Here is a 22277-nt window from a genome sequence, read left to right as displayed (position 1 = left end):
ATGGACGGATGCGTTTTGTTTGGATCCTTCTACGAGTTGGTGCCTGGCCAGTCCGTAGCCTTGGGGCTGCTACTGCGGCAGTCGGGCCGTGGAAGCCCGGTGACCGATCGACGACATACATCCTACACGGTGAGCGCCTTTGTCATTGATTGCGGTGCTCACGGAAAGTTCTTTGCAAGGGTTCGTCTCTCCAGATCTCATGCTCCAGTCGACGGCTCGTATTGGTGATGTTTTGGGATGCAGTCAGAAGGCTCATTTGTGAGTTTCGGCGGATCTCACTTCGGCCAGTTTGCCTTCAACGACAAGATGCAATCTATAAATGATGACTTGACGCAGAGGATATGGTTGTGCAACGGGCCTAGTGCATGTAGTTACTGGGATCGTGGAAAAGTGGTGGCGACAACACAAAATTGACTTCGATTTGATGATGCTTCTTGAGCATCTGGTCTTTTGCTTCGGGGTGAAAACTCTAGGTCTGCTATACCTGGCAATGACGATGTTATTTGCATTGTTCCCTTGTTGAAGGCATTGCTCGGATGTGCTCTGGATTCGTTCTTCAGGGTGAAAACCTAGATTCTGCCAGAATCCGGTAACGATGGCGTTTGTGCCATTCCTTCCTGAAGGTGTTGCTGTTGAAGAGACTCGTTGTCCTTGTGGTGTGAAGAGATGGTTGGTGCGGATATGGTTGTTGTTGTAGTTTGTCGGTCGTTGTGTTGATCGGTTTAGAGGACTTTTTCTTTCTCACTCGGCATAACTTTGGTTTTATATGACTTTGCTATTTGCCGGCGTGTCTATTTGTGTGTGTGCGTTGATGTTGGCTGTGTGCATCCTAGTTATGCAGAGGCCGAATGTGTGCTCATTGTGTTTGTATTCACTTGATGCTTCATTTTGAGTCAATAAAATCCACCCTTTATCGAAAAAATTACTGGCACTAAACAAATCAGTTTAGCTATATATATTCTAACCAATCCTTGGCTGTTTCGACGTCACTCGACACGAACCAATGTTGCGAGGTCATTTTTTACCAAGACCCCGTGAGCTCACGCGTCAACCTTAGACGTGTGGTCCCGGTCCAAGCGAACATTCCTCGCTACTTTTTTTCCCTGAGGAAATTCCTCGCTGCCGCTGCTCGGTCCATCGGCTCCCCTCCTCCCCTCCCCCCCTTCCGTTTCTACTCCGGACCCGTGCGACCTCTGTTTAAACGCCCTCAACCCTATTTTATAACGCACCCCCTCGCGTCCGCTTCCGCCCGCCCGCCCGCGACAGTCACGCGCGCACACCATTCCACGCACGTCTGCTCCGCTGCGCCGCCTGCGCCCCGTGGCCAGCGTCAGGCATCAGCCCGTCCTCCTCCCTCCCCTCTCTTCCTCCCCTCCCCTCTCCTCCACTCCACTCAACTGTCACACGCCCCGCCCGCGTAGCCAGCACAGGAGCGCGGGCGGCAAGAGCAAGTTCTTGTCAGCGCAGACGAGGCACAGCTCGGGGCTGGGACGCCAATGGCGCGACGGCATGCGGCGGCGGTTTCCGCGTTCCTCTTCTTGCTGCTCGTGGGTGAGTCCTTGAACCACATGCTCCTTCAGTTCGTCTTCTGGCACTACTCTACTTGATAGTAGTGGTTGCCCTTTTGGAATGTGAAATCTTAGTTCAGTGGACGGCGAGTGCTAGATGCCTTGCTTCCCGCTGGGTGTTAGCTACCCGCAATGCGTATGGTACCGTGACGGTGTCCGACGAATATGTTCTTTTGGGGGAAATCCAATGAGTAATCCCCATGTCCATGACCTTTATCTACCCAACCTTCAGATTGTTTATTTTCCTGGCATGGAATTAAAATACTAAATGGACGCATCAATGGTGGCTAAAATAAAGAGAGATTGCGCGTTCCTGAATCCTGATGTGGGGCTTTTGCAGGGCACTGCCACGGCGGCAAGACCGGCATCTGCTACGGACGCAACGCCGACGACCTGCCGGGGCCCGACAAGGTGGCGCAGCTCGTCCGGCAGCAGTCCATCAAGTACGTGCGCATCTACGACAGCAACGTCGACGTCATCAAGGCCTTCGCCAACACCAGCGTCGAGCTCATGGTCGGCGTCCCCAACGCCGACCTCCTCGCCTTCTCGCAGTACCAGTCCAACGTCGACACCTGGCTCAAGAACAGCATCCTCCCATACTACCCGGCCACCGTCATCACCTACATCACCGTCGGCGCCGAGATCACGGAGAGCCCCATCAACGTCTCCGCCCTCGTCGTGCCGGCCATGCGCAACGTGCACGCCGCGCTCAAGAAGGTCGGCCTGCACAAGAAGATCACCATCTCCAGCACGCACTCGCTCGGGGTGCTGTCCCGGTCGTTCCCGCCGTCCGCGGGGGCGTTCAACAGCAGCTATGCGCACTTCCTGAAGCCCATGCTGGAGTTCCTCGTGGAGAACCAGGCGCCCTTCATGGTCGATCTGTACCCCTATTACGCCTACCAGAACTCGCCCAGCAATGTCTCGCTGAACTACGCCCTCTTCTCGCCGCAGTCCGAGGGCGTGATTGATCCCAACACTGGATTGGTCTACACAAACATGTTTGATGCGCAGGTCGATTCCATCTTCTTTGCGCTCATGGCTCTGAACTTCAAGACACTCAAGATCATGATCACCGAGACAGGATGGCCACACAAGGGAGCTGCTAAGGAGACAGGGGCTACTCCGGATAATGCTCAGACTTACAACACCAATCTGATTCGTCATGTTGTTAATGACAGTGGCACGCCTGCGAAGCCCGGAGAAGAAATAGATGTCTACATCTTCTCCTTGTTCAATGAGAACAGGAAGCCGGGCATCGAGTCGGAGAGGAACTGGGGACTCTTCTCTCCAGACCAAAGCTCCATCTACAGCATAGACTGGACTGGCCGAGGAAATGTGGACATCATGACCGGAGGAAACCGTTCAAATGGCACTTGGTGTGTTGCTTCAACCAATGTCTCGGAGACGGCTCTGCAGAATGGCCTGAATTGGGCATGCGGTCCAGGCAATGTCGATTGCTCTGCTATTCAGCCAAGCCAACCCTGCTACCAGCCCGACACATTGGTTTCACATGCTTCATATGCATTCAACAGCTATTATCAGCAAAATGGAGCTACTGATGTGGCTTGTGGATTTGGTGGTGCTGGAATGCGGACGACCAAAGATCCAAGTAAGTATCCTGTGCTTAAAACAACTACATTGATAATGTAACGAATGCTTGCACCTGTATACTATCTCTGCTTCATTACTAGCTTTGGATGTAGTCTGAATACTGAAAACTAGCCAATTGTAAGCCTATACTTGCAGACAATATGTGCTGACTACAGTGTTTATGATAGTAGTATCCAGGTCCTTGACTGAAATTGCAACCGTAAGTCCATTGATATGATGCTAGCTGTATTTCTGGACATGTAGCTGAGTATTTCTTTTGATGAATATATATACAGTTATCAGGTGTTGACTGAGTGTCTTTTTGTCTAGAGACTACAGAGAAGATAGTGCATTACTTAATTTACTGTAATAACATAGCCTTTTGACTTTTGAATGCCTAATCATGAATTTAATAATTTTATTACGTTTTCTCTCCTCTGCTGCTTCTAGCTAAAATCTGTTAGGTTAGACAAATGGCATGAGCATCATCAGTTTTGAGATATGATCGATTCATTTTGTATCTATAACATTTCATAGGATTCACAGGCATAATCTTCTATTCTTCTTATTTGCTAGTTCTGCAAGAATCGACTTATGCTCTGATAAGAAGAAAAAAAACATGCATAGACACTTATAATACAAATGGTATTTTGCATGAATCATATGAGAACAATTTATATGAAAATTTGATCATGGAGTTACAATTTAATATATAGTTTACAGATGGGTGCTGTCGCATGCTGCTTCACGCAATCCTAGATGAAATGAATTAGTACAAGATATGACTAAACCAGTTGTGATCCTCGTGTGTTGCCTCTGCATCACTACCCTGGTGTTCTCCTATGAGCTGTGAAGTGTGACCAGTTTTTGCTTGTACTTGTTGGTTTAATGTTACTGTCGATGTTGCTTTTTAGTGTCAGCTGGATAATCTTCCCAATGATTTTGTATTGCTTTGCTTGCAGGTTATGACACTTGTGTTTACATGGCAGCCGGGTACAAAAAAAAAACTCTCCGATCTCTCTTTGCAAATGTGATGAACATGCCCACCTACTGGTCCGATCAACAGTTTGCACTAACTATTGTTTTTCTTCTTCTTTCTTACAGCAGCAAGATTAGCACCAAAAATTCAACCGCCACTCCAGCTCCAAGCGGCTCCAGTCCGTCACTGCTGGCCCAATGCCGCACCCTGCTGCTCCCTGTGCTTCCCATTGTGATTGCCTTAGGCTTTCTGTGATTTTTCGGAGCACGCTCTAGTTAGTACGTTCGGATCGAAGGTGGGAGGCTAATTGCCTAATACTAGGAACCAGTAATGTTCTGATGTATGGTGAAAGGTGGCAGTAGGGACCTAGTATTATGCAGTATGTTATTATCTATGGATGTGCATCGCTGCGCGGACAATATATGTTAGTTGCCACTGAGAACTAGAAATGTGTTGTGCCGATGTGGTCTCTAACTGTGCTCATCTTTACTGCATTTTGCATCATACTATTAACTTGGAATCTCTTCCTTTTTTTGGGATTGGTTATTAGTAGGCGAGTATTTTAGCAAACCCTTGGGAGGCAGGTGGATTATCACATGGGTTGTAACCTCATCGTTTCATTCACCAGAGGTCCTAGGATTCAGAATTATTAAGCTGTCTATCTGAATTATGTGGGCTTCTACTTTCTAGTAACTCCTCCGCCTGTACATTTTCTCGAACTTCAACTGTTAGTTTTACTAGTAAGCTTGCACGTGCAACGCACGTCTCCATTATAAACACAAAAATCATTAGATTTTTTTGTTCAGATTTAAATTATATTGTATAGTAATACTCTATATGTACAACTAATCGACATGGAAAAAACATCAGAAATGATTATCTTTTCAGGATGGTCAGGTTGGAATAGAAAGCACTATCAACAAACTAAAAGAAAGTCATGTTCTCAAGTCAGGTTCAGTGCAGACATTGTTAACAAAACTATTGCAATTAGTACCGGGTAAAACTTCAAAGAATCTTTCAATTGTAAGTGTGCACATACAGCGCACACCATGTGATGGCGTAAGTGCTTCCTTTTTTCTGGAGCAAGTGCTTCTGATGTCAAGGAAAGTATACACAACCAAGTTAGGCTTGATGTATTTATGGTTTCATAGAGATATGCCCATACACTTGTTTTCGTCATTAAACACATCAACTACACAGTGTAGCAATGGAAATTACAACAAGTTGATGCATTTCTTAATTTGACGTTAACAAAAAAAATTCAAACATTCTTAAGCCAGCCAGCTATGAACAAAAAATGGTCCGAGACAAATTAACAAAATTTTGTCTCTCCACAGAAAATGGAAGTGTAAATTATGGCACGAAATAAGATGGTGCAACCAACAAACTGGTACTTACAGGTGATTGCTATGTACAAAGGCATGGATCACAGTTCACATCTCCATAATAGCATTTTGGCACATCGTTGACTTTTTTATTTAGTGTAATATTTTCCTTCCCAAATATGAACTTCGATTCCTCGTTATTCTGTGATTCCTCATAGTCCCGCTTGCACTTCCACATGAGCGCCTCACGATAATGAAGGTATTGGATATCGGCGACCATGTGAAGCCCCCTCGTGAGCTAGATGTTCTCCTTCACCCTAGTAGCAACATTCATGTTACATCGTCAGCTAAAATAATAAAAATGTGATAAGTGCTGCAACTTTTCAATCTGAAGATCTATGAGCAACGTTTCAAAATTAAGATCAATGACGGCGGAGAATATTCATATGCTCCAAATTATATGTCTTGTGTTCCTACAGACCTAAAGTACAAGCCATGCTACTATCTTCCTCTAGACAAGCATCATTTCTGAACCTTTAGTGACATGAAAAGTCTGACAGAAAGCTTAATAAATGGAATTTCATTGTACCTATTTTTTTATAACTTGCCAAACCTCAATGGATAGGGATCATAGAACTGCAGTCCAATTATACCGAACATACATCCCTATAACCATTTATTTCATTGACTAAAAATCTGCAAAAAAAAAGCAGCAAAACATGCATTCTTGCTCATGCAACTTAGTCTGGCAACCATATATAGAGTTAATTGCTGAAAATATTTGTAGAACCTTATTCGACGAATACCGACAACTTGAGCCAATTAAATCACATATGACAATACAAAATATGATGAAATCGATTCGTATGTAACCTATCAATGAGTGAAGATAAAATCAAGAGCAAACTGACTTCAGGTAACCAATGAGAACATATGCCCTTGAAATAAAGTCGCTGAACTGTTACTTCGAGCGGAAAAAGAACCATCTTTTATGATTAAAATCCCCCACCCGGAGCTCCTTTGGTAACTTCCGAATCAGTTAACCTTTATAACAAGTTAACAACTAAGTCAGAATAAGAAAATTATACAAGAGATGCATCAATTAGTACCACGTTGCGTCGATCACTTGTTTCTGGGAATATTACCACAAACATCATGTGCTCACAGCATCCACAGTACAGACCAGACCCTGAGAGCAGTTCGAGAATCAATAATGGAGAATAAGAAGTATGATGAAAAAAACTGTTCAGTAAGCTCTTGTGACAAATTTCTACAACAGCTGAATCACAATCCTGCACATTCCACCTCCACACTCTGCTAGAATCTTGATCAGGGAGAGAAAAATAATATAAATTCGAAGCATACAAAGAACAACACCAAAGCAGCGCTTCGAATCTGTAAGCTAACCCCCAAAGTACCCCCCAAGTAGTGCAATCGGTGCACCCAAGTGTTGATTACAGCGTTAACATCCAGATCTATATGCATGCAAATAATCGCAACATGGATAAATGAATATTACCTACGGTCCTATTGGATCTGCACTTTTTAAGAAAAAAACGTGTTGTGGCGGATGCCTCAGCTCAAGCCGGTTCGCGCGGCGACGGCGGGCTCACATGGCAACGGCCTCAGCGGAGGCGGGCTTGGGGCGACGGCGGGCAGGCTCCCGTGGTGCAGCGGCCGCGGGTTCGCATGGCGGAGTCCTCAGCGGAAGCCGGTTCTCGCGGGGACGGCAGGCTCACATGGCAACAGCCTCAGCAGAGGCGGGCTTGGGGTGACGGCGGGCAGGCTCCCGTGCCGGCGGCGGGCTCGCGTGTAGGTGTAGGGCGGCCGCGATGTTGCGGGGAATCAGCGTGCAGGAGGACAATCAGATCTCGAACAGGGGAGAGGACAAGATGATCGTGGAGGAGGTGACGGAGGAGCTTCCGCCTACTCGACGGCAAGGTACAGGGAGGAGATGGGGCTGCCGGGCGTCGTGCGGTGTGGTGGCGGCGCAAGAAAGGAAGGCATCGGGGCTGCAGGCGAAGGAAGGTGAGGGCGGCCAGTTTCTATTTTTTTCTGCGATGATCGCGCGATGGAAGGGGTTGCGGACGCGGTGACTTTCAGCCTGGTGGAGTACGGTCAGCCTAGGTAAATTGCTAAGTGTACCCCAGATCGCGATTAGATTAATGATGACTGTTAGATTGAGTCGTCTGGGCTTAATCCTATGATGGTAATGTGTCCACGGACGTTTGTTTGGGTGCGCATAGAAAAGATAATGTTTGATTGTTTATTAGTAGTAGAGACTAGTTTTGCTTCGGTAAACCCCTCTTAATGGTGTACGCGAGTATTAAAGTTACTTAAAAAGGTTATCATCATATTAGCCTGCAGATCACATGTATTGAATAGATTGATTTAGATATAAAAGATATAAAAGACTACATTATCCTTTTTTATTGAAGGGTTAACTTCTAATCTTCACATTTAATCTGTATCTTCTCATTACGTTAGTTCTCCACTATGCGGATGATATTCTCATTTCTCTCTTTTTTGAGACAAATTCTCATTTCTCATGTATCAGGCTACAATCACAATAAATGAGAATTGTGGTTGTAGCCTGTGTAGAAGTTAAGTATGGGTTGTAGCCTGTGTAAAAGATGCAATAAGTATGGGTTTGTACTCAAAATTTATGGGCTTGGAAGCGCAAGAACAACTTGGCGACCGCTTTCGGCCAGAGTGCTGGAAAGTAAGATTCGGCTGACCCACACCAGTCCATCGGCGGTACGAATTGCAGGCCAGTGTATCCAACGTTGCTGACTCTCAACTCACTGGCTTGGGTTCACACCTTACTCATCACGTTATTACTAGTACCCTAAAGAAAAATAATTATCATATGTTACTTACAAAGATTTACGATTATGCCCATGCTTATTGTAAACCCTTTTCTTCCAAGGGTTCGGGCCAGATCTTTTGATGGCTTAAAAAATAAATTGTCTTCTTTCCAACTTATTTCATAAGTCGCCTCTCTCATTCATTAGAGCTACACTAATTATAGGATAACCAATTTAGAAGACTCAACAAATTTAAAAGATGATTTATTTTTTAAACTAGAGAGAGGCAGATAACCAATTTAGAAGACTCAACAATTTAAAGAATGATTTATTTTTTAAGTTAGAGAGAGGCGGCTTATTTTTTACTACAAAACTGGCCCAACAAACCAATGGCAAGGCCGAAATTGCGGCCGAATCCAGAGGTGTGTGCGACGTACGGCCGTGGGTGGGGCTCATGGGCATGGCGCATGGCAGCGCACCAAAGGAGGCGCGAAGTTGAAGGGCGAGCTCAAGATGGACGGGTGGTTGGGACGAAGCAGCAGTGGGGATCCAGACCTTTTTCCCCGTCCTCCTAATCCTCTCCACTCCCACCCTATTTATACCGGCTTCCGCCCCCCGCGATTGCACACCCACCGCCGGTTACGTGCGCCTCGATCGCCACCGCAACAAGCCGCAGCAGCAGCGACAGACCGATCGACCCCGTTTCCTTGCCGGAGCACCGCCGGGGAAGGCGAAGATGTCGTGGCAGACTTACGTGGACGAGCACCTGATGTGCGACATCGAGGGCCACCACCTCGCCTCCGCCGCCATCCTCGGCCACGACGGCACCGTCTGGGCCCAGAGCGCCGACTTCCCGTCGGTGCGTAAGATAAGAAATGGCTAATCCAATTGTTGCTATTTGGCGTGTGCATAAGCCGCCTCCAACGATCTCTGACATGTTTGCATGCGTGATCCAGTTCAAGCCGGAGGAGATGACCAACATCATGAAGGACTTCGACGAGCCGGGGACCCTCGCCCCGACCGGGCTGCTACTCGGAGCCGCCAAGTACATGGTCATCCAGGGTGAACCTGGCGCCGTCATCCGCGGCAAGAAGGTAACCATGCACGTCGGACTCTTCTCATCTCTGCCCTCACCGACCAAACCAAACGTAAAATCGCCGTTGGATCGGGTCCATTCCGTTCCGTCTGTGATCGCAGGGCGCGGGAGGCATCACCCTGAAGAAGACCGGGCAGGCGCTGGTGGTCGGCATCTACGACGAGCCCATGACCCCGGGGCAGTGCAACCTGGTGGTGGAGAGGCTGGGCGACTACCTGGTAGAGCAGGGCATGTAGACGACGACGACCACGCCACGCCGCAGCAACAACAATACTACCGGCCAAAAGACACAGTAGATCTCCACGCGTTTTTTCTAGCCGCCGCGCACGCATATGGGATTGTGGTTCAATTTCTCTCGCATCCTCCTCTCATTAAGCCTCTCTCCCTGTCCCGGCAACTACTCCGCCGATTACCACCCCTCTTGATTGATCCGCGATATTTTTTTCCCCTTGTTTCATGATGATGAAGCCGTTCGTTTCGGCTAATAATTTTGAATTTTTTCTTCTACCTATCGTTTTGGTCATTTGGGTTGCCGTTTGAGTTGTGGATCCGGAACAATATATATATGTGATTGCCATTGGTTTTGCAATATACGAGAATATTTATGTGTATTCCATCGTGTGGTCTGCTTTTTTTTTTTTGAACTGATCGTGTGGTCTGCTTCAACTCCATATACATTGTTCCTACTCTGCTCCTGCAGATTCATTTGAAGAAAAAAGCAAATGCAATTTTTTCGCGGTTAAGGAAGAAAAGAAAAATGACATTCACCAAAGAATCCACTCAAATTTGATGCGCATAAATTCTTTATTTTGGGCTTAAAAAGCCATAGCCATTTTAGTTGGACCCCAATACCGAACCGTTCGGGGCAAGGAGTTCACCCCGCACGCGCGAACCATAATATATGTTGCGCGATGGCCTCCAGCGGACCAGCCCAAAACGCAATTCCCTTGAAGAATGTTAAGAAAAAAACATGGATTCCAATGTTGTGGGCCCAAAAAATGCTCCTGCCTCAACCAACAAATAGAGAAAAAGACCTAAAAATGCACTAGACCAAAAAAAACTCCCTGAAAATAATCGAGGACATATTTAAAAAAATCTTTAGTTGTCATGACATGAAAGCAAAAAAATTCACAAAAATGTATGTATATAATAGGACAAAGAGCTACAAAGTTTGACATTGAAGATGTACAACAAAATTCTGAAAAATACCATATCAATAGATTGAATTTTATTAACTTTGCCATCTTTAATACACCAATTTATCTGCACTTTTCTTACACACAACCAGAAAAGGTAAAAACATAGAGAAAGTCATCACAAAATTTAAAATTTGCCATCGTAAACTCGATGAATTTTCCGTAGAATATAAAATAATTTTGCAACAATATAATATAGAAAAGCAACATACAGGAAAAAATGCCATGGCATTAAACAAGGAAACATTGCAAACTTTGATTGAAAACGTTCTATATATCATGGTAACTTAGCAAACAAGTTTATACTTGTAAATACGGATTTTTTTAAGAGAAGTTTTTTTTCAAAAATGTTTTGTGTTTAGGCGGTTTGATGTACATGGAAAAAATCACTAGGTGTTGAACATTATACATGGTGGCATGGCAAAAAAGTTATAAGATTTTTGCCATGGCAAAAAAATTTAGTGACACAGCAAAATTTATAGGATTTTTGCCATGGCAAAAATTGTGTTGGTGAGGAAAAATTGTATTGGTGACAAAGCTAACCTTATAAGATTTTTGCCATGGCAAAATTTGTGTTGGTGACATTGCAAAAATCCTTTCCTATGGCAATTTTTTTGTTGGTTAAATGGATTTATATTGATGTCATGGCAGAAAAGTAATGACATTCTTGCCTTGGCGAAATCTGTGTTGGTTACATGGCAAAAAAAATGGATTCAATACATTGCAAAGAGTTTTAAAAGTTATTTGCCGTGGTAAATCTTTTTAATAAATTATTAATTTCAATGATGTTTGCCATGTGCAAAACATCTTAGAAATTTATGGCAGTTGTAGAAAAACAAAAATCTAAGACTTGCCACCTAAGTAGTACACATGATGGCAACTATAGAATATCATTGTACATTCAAATGGCGGAAAATATTCTTTAATTGTCATGTAAATGAACTGAAAATGTCTAAATTTGCCATGTTGTAAGAATGTTTAACCTTAAAATTTCCATATCACTGCTAGGCAGCATGTTCAAAAAGTGCCATATATTGTAGTTGCATGACAAAGTACAAAATTTGGAAAATGCTAACACAGACAACTCTAGAAAAATGTTGTTACCGTAAAGTTGCCATGGCAATTGTAGAGAGACAAATAATTCTAAGTTTTACCACTCAAGCAGCATGCATGATTTAAAATTTTAGGTTTTTAGTAAAGTTGCCATGGCAATAGTCTCAAAAACACTTTTTTTTCTTTTTTCTTTTTTCTTCTAAATAAGAAATGTTTTAGTCTTTTAAGAAATGTTCGAACATATCCAATTTTCCCCTCAGATTTAGCTTTATCCATTATTTTAAAAAAATAATGGTGAATTCCAAAAAAAAAATCAAGTTCTCCAAGAAAATATGCTAGTGACTTAAAAAATCATAAATTGTTAAAACTGAAATAAAGTACTAGAATAAAAGGTAAAAAGGAGAAAAACAATAAAGTCAATAAACAATTAGAAAGAAAAAACAGAAATAACCAATAAATAGAATAAAAAAGGGAAAAAAGAAACGGTGGAAGACAACCAAAGGAACCAGAAAATCGCTTGAGAAAGAGTCTAGCGTAAAGAAAACTGTCCGCTCGTTCCTACTGGGACTGGACCATCTTTTGTTTGTGAATCTAGACCTTGGCCATTTTATTAGAAATCATTAATTAAGGAGCACTTTTGCAAGGGTCACTCCCATCTTCCTAGGTTGCGAACATGTGAGTTTTCCTTCTTTCGGACATTCATTTATTCAAAACGTTTTATCTCTTAAACCGTGCGTCCAAATCTCGATCCGTTTTCACCGTTGAATTTTTCGCGTCGAGATCTTCAAAACTAGATCCTATGTTGATATATTTTGATGAACTTTTTTTCATGAAAAAAACGAACGCAAAACCCAGACGAAAAACCCGAACCGGGAGCACTTTCTTTTCCTTTCCGAAAAGAGGCACGAGTGCCTATCATGGAAAGGAAAAAAATGTATTTTTTTTTCATTTTCGAGAAGCGTGACCGTGCCTCTCACTAAAACAAAAAAAAAATAGAAAACACGTTTTTTTGGTTCCGAGGGGCACAATCATGCCTCTCGGGGAAGCAAATCTGTGCCTCTTTTTTTAAACATGTTTTTTTTTGTTTCTGAAAGACACGACCATATCTCTCGCGAAAGCAAATCCATGCCTCTCGTGGAAGAAAAAAGAAAACACGTTTTTTTGCATATTTTTTGATTTTTTGTCCAAAACCTAAGAAAAGCCGAAAAATGAAAAAAACATTTAAATGCCGAAAACACTTGCGGAAAGATAAAATAAAAATAAAAATTGGAGGGAACGTGACCCTTGGGAAGGCTCCCGAAAGAGCGCTCGTCAAATAGAGGCTCCCAATTGTTTTTTATGCAAGGCTCTGGCCCATCTAGCATCGTATCCTTGTTTCGGCAGCCATTCTTGCTAACTATTTTGGGCTTTCACAAGGGCCTTATGGAAACAAATGTCAGGCCTAGTTACGTGGCTATTCTTTTTGTGCAACTGTGCATGACATAATCCGAATTTCATAGCATTATGATAACCCACATTGTCTGCCAAGATTATTATTTTTTGAATTGAAGTGCGCTATGAATTTGAGCATCAAGAATCTAGCCAACATTATTTGCTACAATTGTTGGCGGGGTTGGGCCCATGACTTGTCCTCGTGACTTTTATGTTTCTCTTGGGTGCATTTGACAATAAAATGGATTATTATAATTTTGTTTGTTCAACCCATGTTTCCATATTTTATTAATTTCCATGAACGCTGAAATTCAATGGTCCAGTGGCATCCCTATGAGATGCTTCCGGATGGTGGGGAAAAAATGCGTGCATAAATGAATAAATGATGGAATGCGGTACACCAAGATTGAACAATAATTTAGTTCATTTATAATGGATCTATGTGGTTTGTTAGATTCATCATTCATCTTTGCATGCATTTTTTTTAAATGTTGGAAATGATCAGCGGGAATTATCTGGTGGGTGAAGCACTGAAAGCATGGCCTCCACTCAATTTTTTTTGAGTGAAAGGTAAGCCCCCCCCCCCTTCCCATTTTTTTTAAAAAAATATAGCATTCATCTAATTCCTCGACTTAAATAACCGACAACAACTATGTACTACCTTACAAAAATGCCTTATATTTTGATACTGAGGTAATATTATGGTTACCTCGAATTTCGCATTATGTATCAGCAACACGTTATTGGCTGGACAAGTGTGGTCTGACAGCAACCACACTATCAACTATATGTGCTGGTGTTGGACACACTGCTAAAGTGCAGATACATGTACAAGCACACTTGTTTCCTTTTGTCTGTTGATGAGAAGATCTTACAGATTTGTGCGCCCTGTAAAGAGCACAGCCACCGCTTGTTTCTATGCTATTCGGTGAAGATTGTGATTCGTTTTTGTTAATCTTGGGTTATCTTGGAATCTCGGTTGCCGTGATACTGTGAATTTGTGATGATCTGCGCCGGTTCAGAAGATGCTTATTTATTCAGTTTCTAATTCTCGGTAAGTCCTGCAATCAGGTACCAATTTGTATCTTGTTTGTGATGATCTCCACCGGTTGAGAAGATGCTTATTCAGTTTTTAATTCTCGGTAAATGCTGCAATCAGGCACCAAGTTGTTTCTTGTTTACAGCTGTGCATGAGGCAAGTTGGTGATACTTTTTACGGCGATTTGTCAATTTATTAACAACTGCACGCCGAGCTGTAGAACTTGTGCACATGCATGTAAGTAGGCGCAGGCGAAGCTAGCAGTGAGGCAAACTGCATCGAAGTTTTGATCAGCTGCCGGCCGGTGGTTGCTGCCTGCTAGCGCCTAGTGGGCAGGTGGTAGTACGTACCGACCTCCGATCCCTTCGGCCTCTGGTTACCACAGCACGAATGTATCTAAATATCTTGGTAGTTAACAGCAGAAGTTATCGATAACAGCGGAAGTTATCGATGCGACGTTTCCATGGCTCCTCCATCATCCAGAAAGCTATAGAACAATCTGCTGAACTTAGAGCAACTTCAACGGGCCGACCCAAATGGACATATGCGATGTTTCCATGGCACCTCCATCATCCAGAAAGCTATAGAACAATCTGCTGAACTTAGAGCAACTCCAACGGGCCGACCCAAACAGACGGCGCATGTATTCGCTTTATGTCCGTTTGGGTCGGCTACCCGCCCGGCGTCCGTCCTGTTTTGCATTTGGGTCGGCAGTGCACCCTACGCGCCGACCCATTTTCATGTCCGCACTCAAATTTTAAAAAAGGCCCGCGGCCATAGATCATGCCAGCGGCCATGTCTCATGCCGGCACCATGCCAGCGCCAACATACATTGCCGGCTTAAAAAAATACACCACACATTTCATGTTGGCGCACTCGCGAGCGACCGACACACATGCCAACACACAAAAAGGGGTGGGACTTGAGTTCGACTACGCCATCACGGCCACGTCGTCATGTCAGCGCACAAGCCGACATACAGAAAAGAAGGCGCTTGCGGCCACTGTCGGTGTCAAAACCGGCGGATCTCAGGTAGGGGGTCCCGAACTTGCATCTAAGGCTAATGGTAACAGGAGGCGGGGGACACGATGTTTACCTAGGTTCGGGCCCTCTATATGGAGGTAATACCCTACTTCCTGCTTGATTGATCTTGATGATATGAGTATTACAAGAATTGATCTATCACGAGATCATAGAGGCTAAACCCTATAAGCTAGCCTATGATTATGATTGTTCTTGTCCTACGGACTAAACCCTCCGGTTTATATAGACGCCGGAGGGGGCTAGGGTTACACAGAGTCGGTTACAGAGAAGAGAATCTATATATCCGAATTGCCAAGCTTGCCTTCCACGCAAAGGAGAGTCCCACCCAGACACGGGACGAAGTCTTCAATCTTGTATCTTCATAGTCCAACAGTCCGGCATAAGCATATAATCCGGCTGTCCGAGGACCCCCTAATCCAGGACTCCCTCAGTAGCCCCTGAACCAGGCTTCAATGACGATGAGTCCGGCGCGCAGATTGTCTTCGACATTGCAAGGCGGGTTCCTTCTCCGAATACTTCAAAGTAGATCTTGAACACAAGAATCGTGTCCGGCTCTGCAAAACAAATTTCACATACCACCGTAGAGAGTATAATATTCCACGAGTCTAATCTGCTGACAACTTTTTCATAGCGTGACATCACGCCGTGGGCCGGTCATTATTCGAACCGTTTTCTCAATCTGCTACTACATGTCTCGCGAGGCGGTTTTATTGGCACGTCTCATCGAAGCAGAGATCGTGTCCCCTTATCACGGGATTCTCATCAATACGAGTGTGGGTAACCCAACCGCGCCATTAGCACGGCGCTTGGGGACTAAGCGAGTTTCTAGGGCAAGTGCGGAGGCGCATGATTTCTGCTGCCTTTATAAAGAGATAAGGATTCCCTTTTTTCACCCACGCCTTCTTCTTCCTCTGCTTATCCATTCTCGAGCTCCAACGCCCAAGCTTTCGCCTTCTCCGCAAAAGCATTCCGAACATGTCCAGAGCGGGAGGTAAGTGGATGGCCTCCTTTGTTAAGAAGGAGGATATCAAGAAGCTTCGGGAGACCGGATACTTGTGCAAAGACATCGCACATCGGCTTTCGGCCGAAGGGCAGATCATCCCTACCCCGAAACCCCAGGAAAGGGTAGTGTTCCTCTCCCACTTTGTCCGCGGGCTGGGATTCCTCCTCCACCCGTTCGTCTGCGGACTAATGTTCTACTACGGGCTGGACTTCCATGATTTGCCCCCCAACTCCATCCTCAACATCTCGGGGTTTATCGTCGTGTGCGAGGCCTTTCTCCGCATCACATCCCACTTCGGCCTATGGCTGAAGACCTTCAACGTGAAGCCAAAGGTGGTGAGCCGCCAACAAGCGAAGTGCGGAGGCACCATGATGGGCAAGATGCCCAATGTCACCTGGCCCGAAGGCTCCTTTGTGGAGACTGTGAAGGGGTGGTAATCGGGGTGGTTCTACATCACCGAGCCGCGCGACACCAACTGGGCGGCGACCCCCGAATTCCGATCCGGCGTCCCCATGCGGCTCACCTCCTGGCAAGAGAAGGGCGTAGCCTGGGGCTCAGCGGAAGAACTGATTGGACTTCAGACATGCGTCCAAAATATGATAAACAAGAAAATCAAGCTCGTCAACGTGGTCCAAGTTATGCTCCCCCGCCGGATTCTTCCGTGTTAGAGACAGATTTGCAATCTGTGGGAGTTCGACCCGGCCGAACACCAGACGCTGCGAGAGCTCTTCGGCACGATGCACGAAGACGTCTGGAAGGTTCTCTTCAAGGCCAACGAGGTACCACCGCCCACAACCGAGGATTGCAGGCTCAGTGCAAGACGCCAAGCCAATCCGGTAAGTTTTCATATTTGCAAGATATGCCTTTTACTAGCACATCCGTGGGAGGAACCTAAGCCTCCATGCCAATATTTCAGGCCTGGGTAATGATAGCGGAGCAGATTAACTGTCCGGCTCCGCTATCGGAAGATCCAGAATCGCCTCTTCTAACGAAGATGCTATTTCCGGCGCCCTATGAGGTGCTGGAGAAGAAGGCCAAGAAGACGGCTGCGGGGACCAGAGATGGTCTCCGGCGCAAGGTTGCATCGGACATGACGTCCGAAAACACCGAGTCACACTCCTCCACTGAAGACGAGGAGGAGGAAGAGGAAATCCACCCCCTACTGGGGGAGAAAGAAGAGGAAGGCCGCCATGCATGAGAAGGCCGAGGTGACCAAGAAGGGAAAACCCTCCTTCCGGACCATTCCACCGTAGCCACCAACAGCGACGAGGAGTGGGAACCCAGGGTCAAGCCCCTGGCCAAGTCCTAAGTATCCGGACACAACAGTATTTCCAGTATGTTTGCTTTATCGCTTCTTAACGTGCCAGACATGCACGTGCAGTCCGGCCAAATCCAACATTGAGATATCCTCCTCTTCGGAGGGATCGCTCGACCCGTTGGCGATGAACAACGAGTCTCTTCCGACAACCTCCTCTCCCAAGGCCGCGGACAACACCGAGGTGTTGTCTCAAAGGATACCAGGCCAAGGGGAGACAGTTCCGGAGACGCCTCCTAGCGAAACCCCGGTCACCGGACACATGGGGGGAAAGACCCCCACGGACTCCGATAATGGGGGCCGCAGCCAGTTTGGCCCCCAGCCGAATACGGCTCCGGAAACCCAAGTGGTTCCGGATTCGGGCAGGCAGCCTCTCCCTAAGGGGGGCGAGCCGCTTGTACCGATGACCTTTGTCCATCCAGAGGTACCGGACAGCTTGCTAGAAACGCTTCGCGACGCTTCCATTGATGAAGAACACTGTACTCTTATGAGTACGGTGATTGAGAAGGTCCGGTCCGCCAAAAGCGGATTGACCGAAGCCTGCGCTAGCCTTCTAACAGGCTTTGAGGTAAGTAATAAAATTATGAGAGAATATCACAGTGTAGACAGTAGCCCCTGATGCTATGTTTGGTGTTCGAAAAGAAAAGCCGAACAGAGGATCAAATAATATTCGCAGGAGTCTAACATAAGATGTCTATGTAAATAAGCAGGCATCGCTGCTGGCCGCTGCCGCTTGTACTGCGGAGGTCTCTGGACTAAAGCTGGACCTGGAGCGGACCGAGAGAGAGCTTATCCTCGTGAAGAGGCAGCTGGAGGAAAGTCAAGGTACGTAATACCCTGCCTATATACTTTATGAAGGATAAATGGTTATTGCTGATAAAAGCGTCATGAACTTTTATAGGGGCCACGACCGAAGTGGCGGCCCTTAAGAAGGCGCTGGCCGAGGCCGAAGACAAAGCAGCCAAGGAACGCGTCGCGTGCGAGAATCAAGAGGCCCGGGTCAGCAAGGTCCAGCAAGAGCTCCAGGATTTCGTCCAAAAGTACGAGTCCTTGGAGCGTGACTCTAAGACTCAAGAGTCCGAGCTTGCCAAGGCCCTCCAGAGCGCACAAGACGCCAAAGCCGAAGCCTAGAGGGCCCTTCAGGAGATCGAGGTGGCCAAGAAGATTGCAGCGGATAAGGCATTTGTTATGCAAAGCAAGCATGTGAAGGATACATTCTTTTTACTACCCGAATTTGGAGTTCTCCAGGAGCGTTTGCGGATCTGTCGTGCAGCATATCAGATGCCGCAGAGTTCTACCGAGCCGAAGAAGGGAGCTCGACAGAGAAGTTGTTCTGATCTCAATATCTTGGGACGGAACATCCGATGCCCTTGAGTGACCAGCTGAAGCAACTGGTCGAGCTGCACAAGGCAGCCGAACTGGCAATGAAGGACCTCATAGTCCGGCTATGGCCTGCCGAGCCTATGCCTAGCAGCTACTTCGGACTCGTGAAGCGGCTTGTGAGTGCCTGCCCACGACTTGAAGTCATAAAGCGGCTGATTTGCATTGAAGGTGCGTGGATGGCCTTTGCCCGTGCAAAGATGCATTGGGCAAAGATGGACGCCACGGTGCTGATGATCGAGGGGTCACTGAAGGGCAAGGAGCACTGCTGACCCAAAAAATATTATGACAGTGTCCTGAAGAGATCCCGCCTTGTGGCGGAGCAATGTACAAAGGATGTAATATTTGAATGAAAATGCATTCATTTTATCCTGTAATATGAAACAAGTTCATTTGCACAATATAATGCTTGTTGATTTAAAATTTTACCTCCTGTGCGGCCATTTATAAAATCTGAGAGTTGGCCAGTCATCGACTTCTGCCCCATGTAACTAGTACAAGGGTGTTCGGGATGAATCTAAACAATCTTTATCCAAGTTTTTGGTCCTTTAAGGAGGTGTCTAGCGCAATGAACAAGGCAATCAAACTATACAGCTTTATCACCCTCACTTAGCCATAGAAGTCCTATAATTTTAAATTTTGGCGTAGCCCCTGGTATTCGAAAGGCCGAACTTGGGGCGCTATACACACCTAAATCGGACAAAGACCGATTCCTCGCATAAAGTGGAAAAATTCTTTAAGGATTTGAAACCTCTTGAATAGCGACCAGCTCTCGCCGCATCATGACAGTCAGTTTTCGGCTTTCTCTACTGAGGTGCTCGTCCAGAAGAACCGGGACACAATCGCAGTAGTTCTCCCTTTACTACCCTAGCCGATATAGCGGAACGTAGGGTAGCAAGCACAAGAGCCGGGCAACCCAACTATTGACCAAGACATGATTCGGAGCTGATGCATATAATGCTATAAGTTCGGGGTGCCGCACTGTTAAAAGTGTTCAGACTTTCTTGCCGTGTTATGGGGTACACTGAAGCCCCTGGCGAACTAAACGTACCAGAATGTACGGGTGCAATTTGTAATAAATAAACATACACGGAAAAAATGAAGTAATAAGCCGACGCTACAAATTATTTTCCATTATTATTTGAGTAATACGTCAAGGCGTATGTATACAAGTAGTGCGGTAAGCAAATAGGGCTATTTGACATGCTCTGACCAAGAACGAGCTGTGTGTGGGTATGTAAAATAGGTATAACGATCATTAACAGAGACCACCTGCGGATTCCCTTGTACGTCAAAGCTCCTTGCTTCCTTGGTGTACCTCCCGTGATGGGTCAGACGATCAGGTTATCAGAAGAGCCTCAAGAAGAGAAAAATCTAAAATAAAGAAAAAAGTGAAGGTGTGCGGATCCAGGGGCGGTTGAGCCGCATTGTGCGCCGCGGGCTAGCTGTGCCTCCGTCTATGCCCATGGTATTTTAAGTGCGTAATTATGTACGCGCGACACAAATTTCACCGCTTGATTGGGACTAGGACGGAGGCCGAATTGCTAGGTGAGCTTTGGGCGGGCCGGACGGTCCTCTTGTAGAGTAGTTCGGACTCTCTTGACGGTGTCCGTTGGCTTTATTGCCGAATTGAGGGTCTGCCTAAGAAGGCTGCTCTGTACTTCTGCTGCAAGGGCCGCGGTGTGCTCCTCCGTACGGAGGGAGCGCTCTATGTTTCCATTGACTGTTATAACACCGTGAGGTCTAGGCATCTTGAGCTTGAGGTAGGTATAGTGTGGCACCGCATTGAATCGAATGAATGCGGTTCGTCCAAGCAGTGCATGATAACCACTTCAAAAGGGGATGATGTCAAAGATTAACTCCTCGCTTCGAAAATTGTCCGGGGATCCAAAGACCACTTCCAGTGTGATTGAGCCTGTACAACAGGCCTCTACACCTGGTATGACACCTTTGAAGGTGGTTTTGGTGGATTTGATCCTTGAGGGGTCGATACCCATTTTGCGCACAGTATCCTGATAAAGCAGGTTTAGACTGCTGCCACTGTCCATGAGAAATTGTTTGAGGTAGAGTCCATCGATAATGGGGTCGAGGACCAGTGCGGCTGAGCCGCCATAACGAATACTGGTCGGATGGTCCCTGCGGTCAAAGGTGATCGGACAGGAGGACCATGGGTTGAACTTTGGGGCGACTGGCTCCATCGTGTAGACGTCCTTTAGTGCGCGCTTCCGCTCCCGCTTGGGAATATGGGTGGCGTATATCATATTTACCATTTTGACTTGGGGAGGAAATTTCTTCTATCCCCCTGTGTTCGGTGGCCGGGGCTCCTCGTCATCATCACTATGCGACCCCTTTTCCTTGTTTTCGGTGTTTAATTTGCCGGCCTATTTAAATACCCAACATTCTCTGCTGGTATGGTTGGTTGGTTTACCGAGGGTGCCGTGGATTTGACATGGGCGATCGAGTATGCGGTCTAGAGTGGACGGGCCCAGATTGTTTCTTTTAAATGGCTTTTTCAGTTGACCGGACTTGGAGCCACTGAATCCGGCATTGACGGCCGTGTTTTCGGCATTATCACCATTATTGCAACGCTTGTGTCTATTGCGTCAGGGCTTGCCGTTGCTATCTCTGGCGTCTGACGTGCCAGGATTTCTTGATGTGCTATTGCTACGAGCCAACCAGCTATCCTCACGCACAAAAGCAGGTCATAAGTGTCGTAAGGGCTGCCATGGACTTCGGCTTCTCTTGGCCGAGGTGTCGGGCGAGCCACTCATCACGGATGTTATGCTTAAAGGCTGCTAGGGCTTTGGTATCCGGACAGTCGATGATTTGGTTCTTTTTAGTTAAGAACCGAGTCCGGAATTTCCTGGCTGACTCTCCAGGCTCTTGGGTTATATGACTTAAGTCATCAGCGTCCGGTGGTTGCACATAAGTGCCCTGAAAGTTGTCAAGGAATGCTTCTTCCAGGTTCTCCCAACTGCCAATGGAGTTTTCAGGTAGACTATTCATCCAGTGCCGAGCTGGTCCCTTGAGTTTTAGTGGGAGATACTTGATGGCATGGAGATCATCACCGCGGGCCATGTGAATGTGGAGAAGGAAATCTTCAATCCATACCGCGGGATCTGTTGTCCCATCATAAGGTTCGATGTTTACGGGTTTAAACCCTTCTGGGAATTCATGCTCCATTACTTCGTCAGTGAAGCATAGGGGGTCTGCGGCACCTCTATGTCGGGCTACATCACGCTGCAGTTCGGATGAATCTGGTATGCTGTATTCAGCCTGGACGGATTTGTATTCAGTATATCCGGTGTGGCGGTCATCGTTACGTGTTAGGATGCGTCCCCATGATCTGTAAATCGATCTTGACTATCCTGCTTTGTTTTCTAATTCGTCTCGCAGATCATGCATGTAGCCCCGGGCCTTCGTGTTTCTATTTGTTCGGCGACGGGGTGCG

General features: G+C 46.1%; 2 protein-coding genes and 1 long non-coding RNA gene across 5 annotated transcripts; 2 read left to right on the top strand and 1 right to left on the bottom strand.

Annotated features, from left to right (window-relative positions):
• The first annotated feature begins 1241 nt into the window (after nucleotides 1–1241).
• Nucleotides 1242–4611, top strand: LOC123070657 (glucan endo-1,3-beta-glucosidase 13). 2 transcript variants are annotated; one of them, XM_044493949.1, is made up of 4 exons: nucleotides 1246–1551; nucleotides 1909–3177; nucleotides 4121–4151; nucleotides 4263–4611. In XM_044493949.1, the coding sequence occupies exons 1-4, from the start codon at nucleotides 1497–1499 to the stop codon at nucleotides 4390–4392; spliced, it is 1485 nt and encodes a 494-aa protein (XP_044349884.1). In that variant the 5' UTR covers nucleotides 1246–1496; the 3' UTR covers nucleotides 4393–4611. The 2 variants fall into 2 exon arrangements, with proteins under 2 accessions (XP_044349883.1, XP_044349884.1); XM_044493948.1 differs by having other exon boundaries at nucleotides 1242–1551; nucleotides 4121–4611.
• A 702-nt stretch (nucleotides 4612–5313) lies between these two features.
• Nucleotides 5314–7555, bottom strand: LOC123070658 (uncharacterized). Of its 2 annotated transcripts, XR_006433875.1 has the most exons (3): nucleotides 6982–7541; nucleotides 6052–6651; nucleotides 5314–5779 (listed from the first exon to the last, which is right to left on the bottom strand). It is a non-coding gene; the product is annotated as an uncharacterized lncRNA (long non-coding RNA). The 2 variants fall into 2 exon arrangements; XR_006433874.1 differs by having other exon boundaries at nucleotides 6052–7555.
• A 1329-nt stretch (nucleotides 7556–8884) lies between these two features.
• On the top strand, nucleotides 8885–9976 carry LOC123065618 (profilin-2). Its single transcript, XM_044488863.1, has 3 exons — nucleotides 8885–9128; nucleotides 9226–9363; nucleotides 9467–9976. The coding sequence occupies exons 1-3, from the start codon at nucleotides 9006–9008 to the stop codon at nucleotides 9599–9601; spliced, it is 396 nt and encodes a 131-aa protein (XP_044344798.1). The 5' UTR covers nucleotides 8885–9005; the 3' UTR covers nucleotides 9602–9976.
• Nucleotides 9977–22277: the final 12301 nt, after the last annotated feature.

The sequence above is a fragment of the Triticum aestivum genome, chromosome 3B (assembly GCF_018294505.1).
Source record: "Triticum aestivum cultivar Chinese Spring chromosome 3B, IWGSC CS RefSeq v2.1, whole genome shotgun sequence".
Classification (NCBI taxonomy): Eukaryota; Viridiplantae; Streptophyta; class Magnoliopsida; order Poales; family Poaceae; genus Triticum; species Triticum aestivum.
Note: the sequence above shows the minus strand (reverse complement) of the source record. Positions and strands in the feature narration are given on the sequence as shown.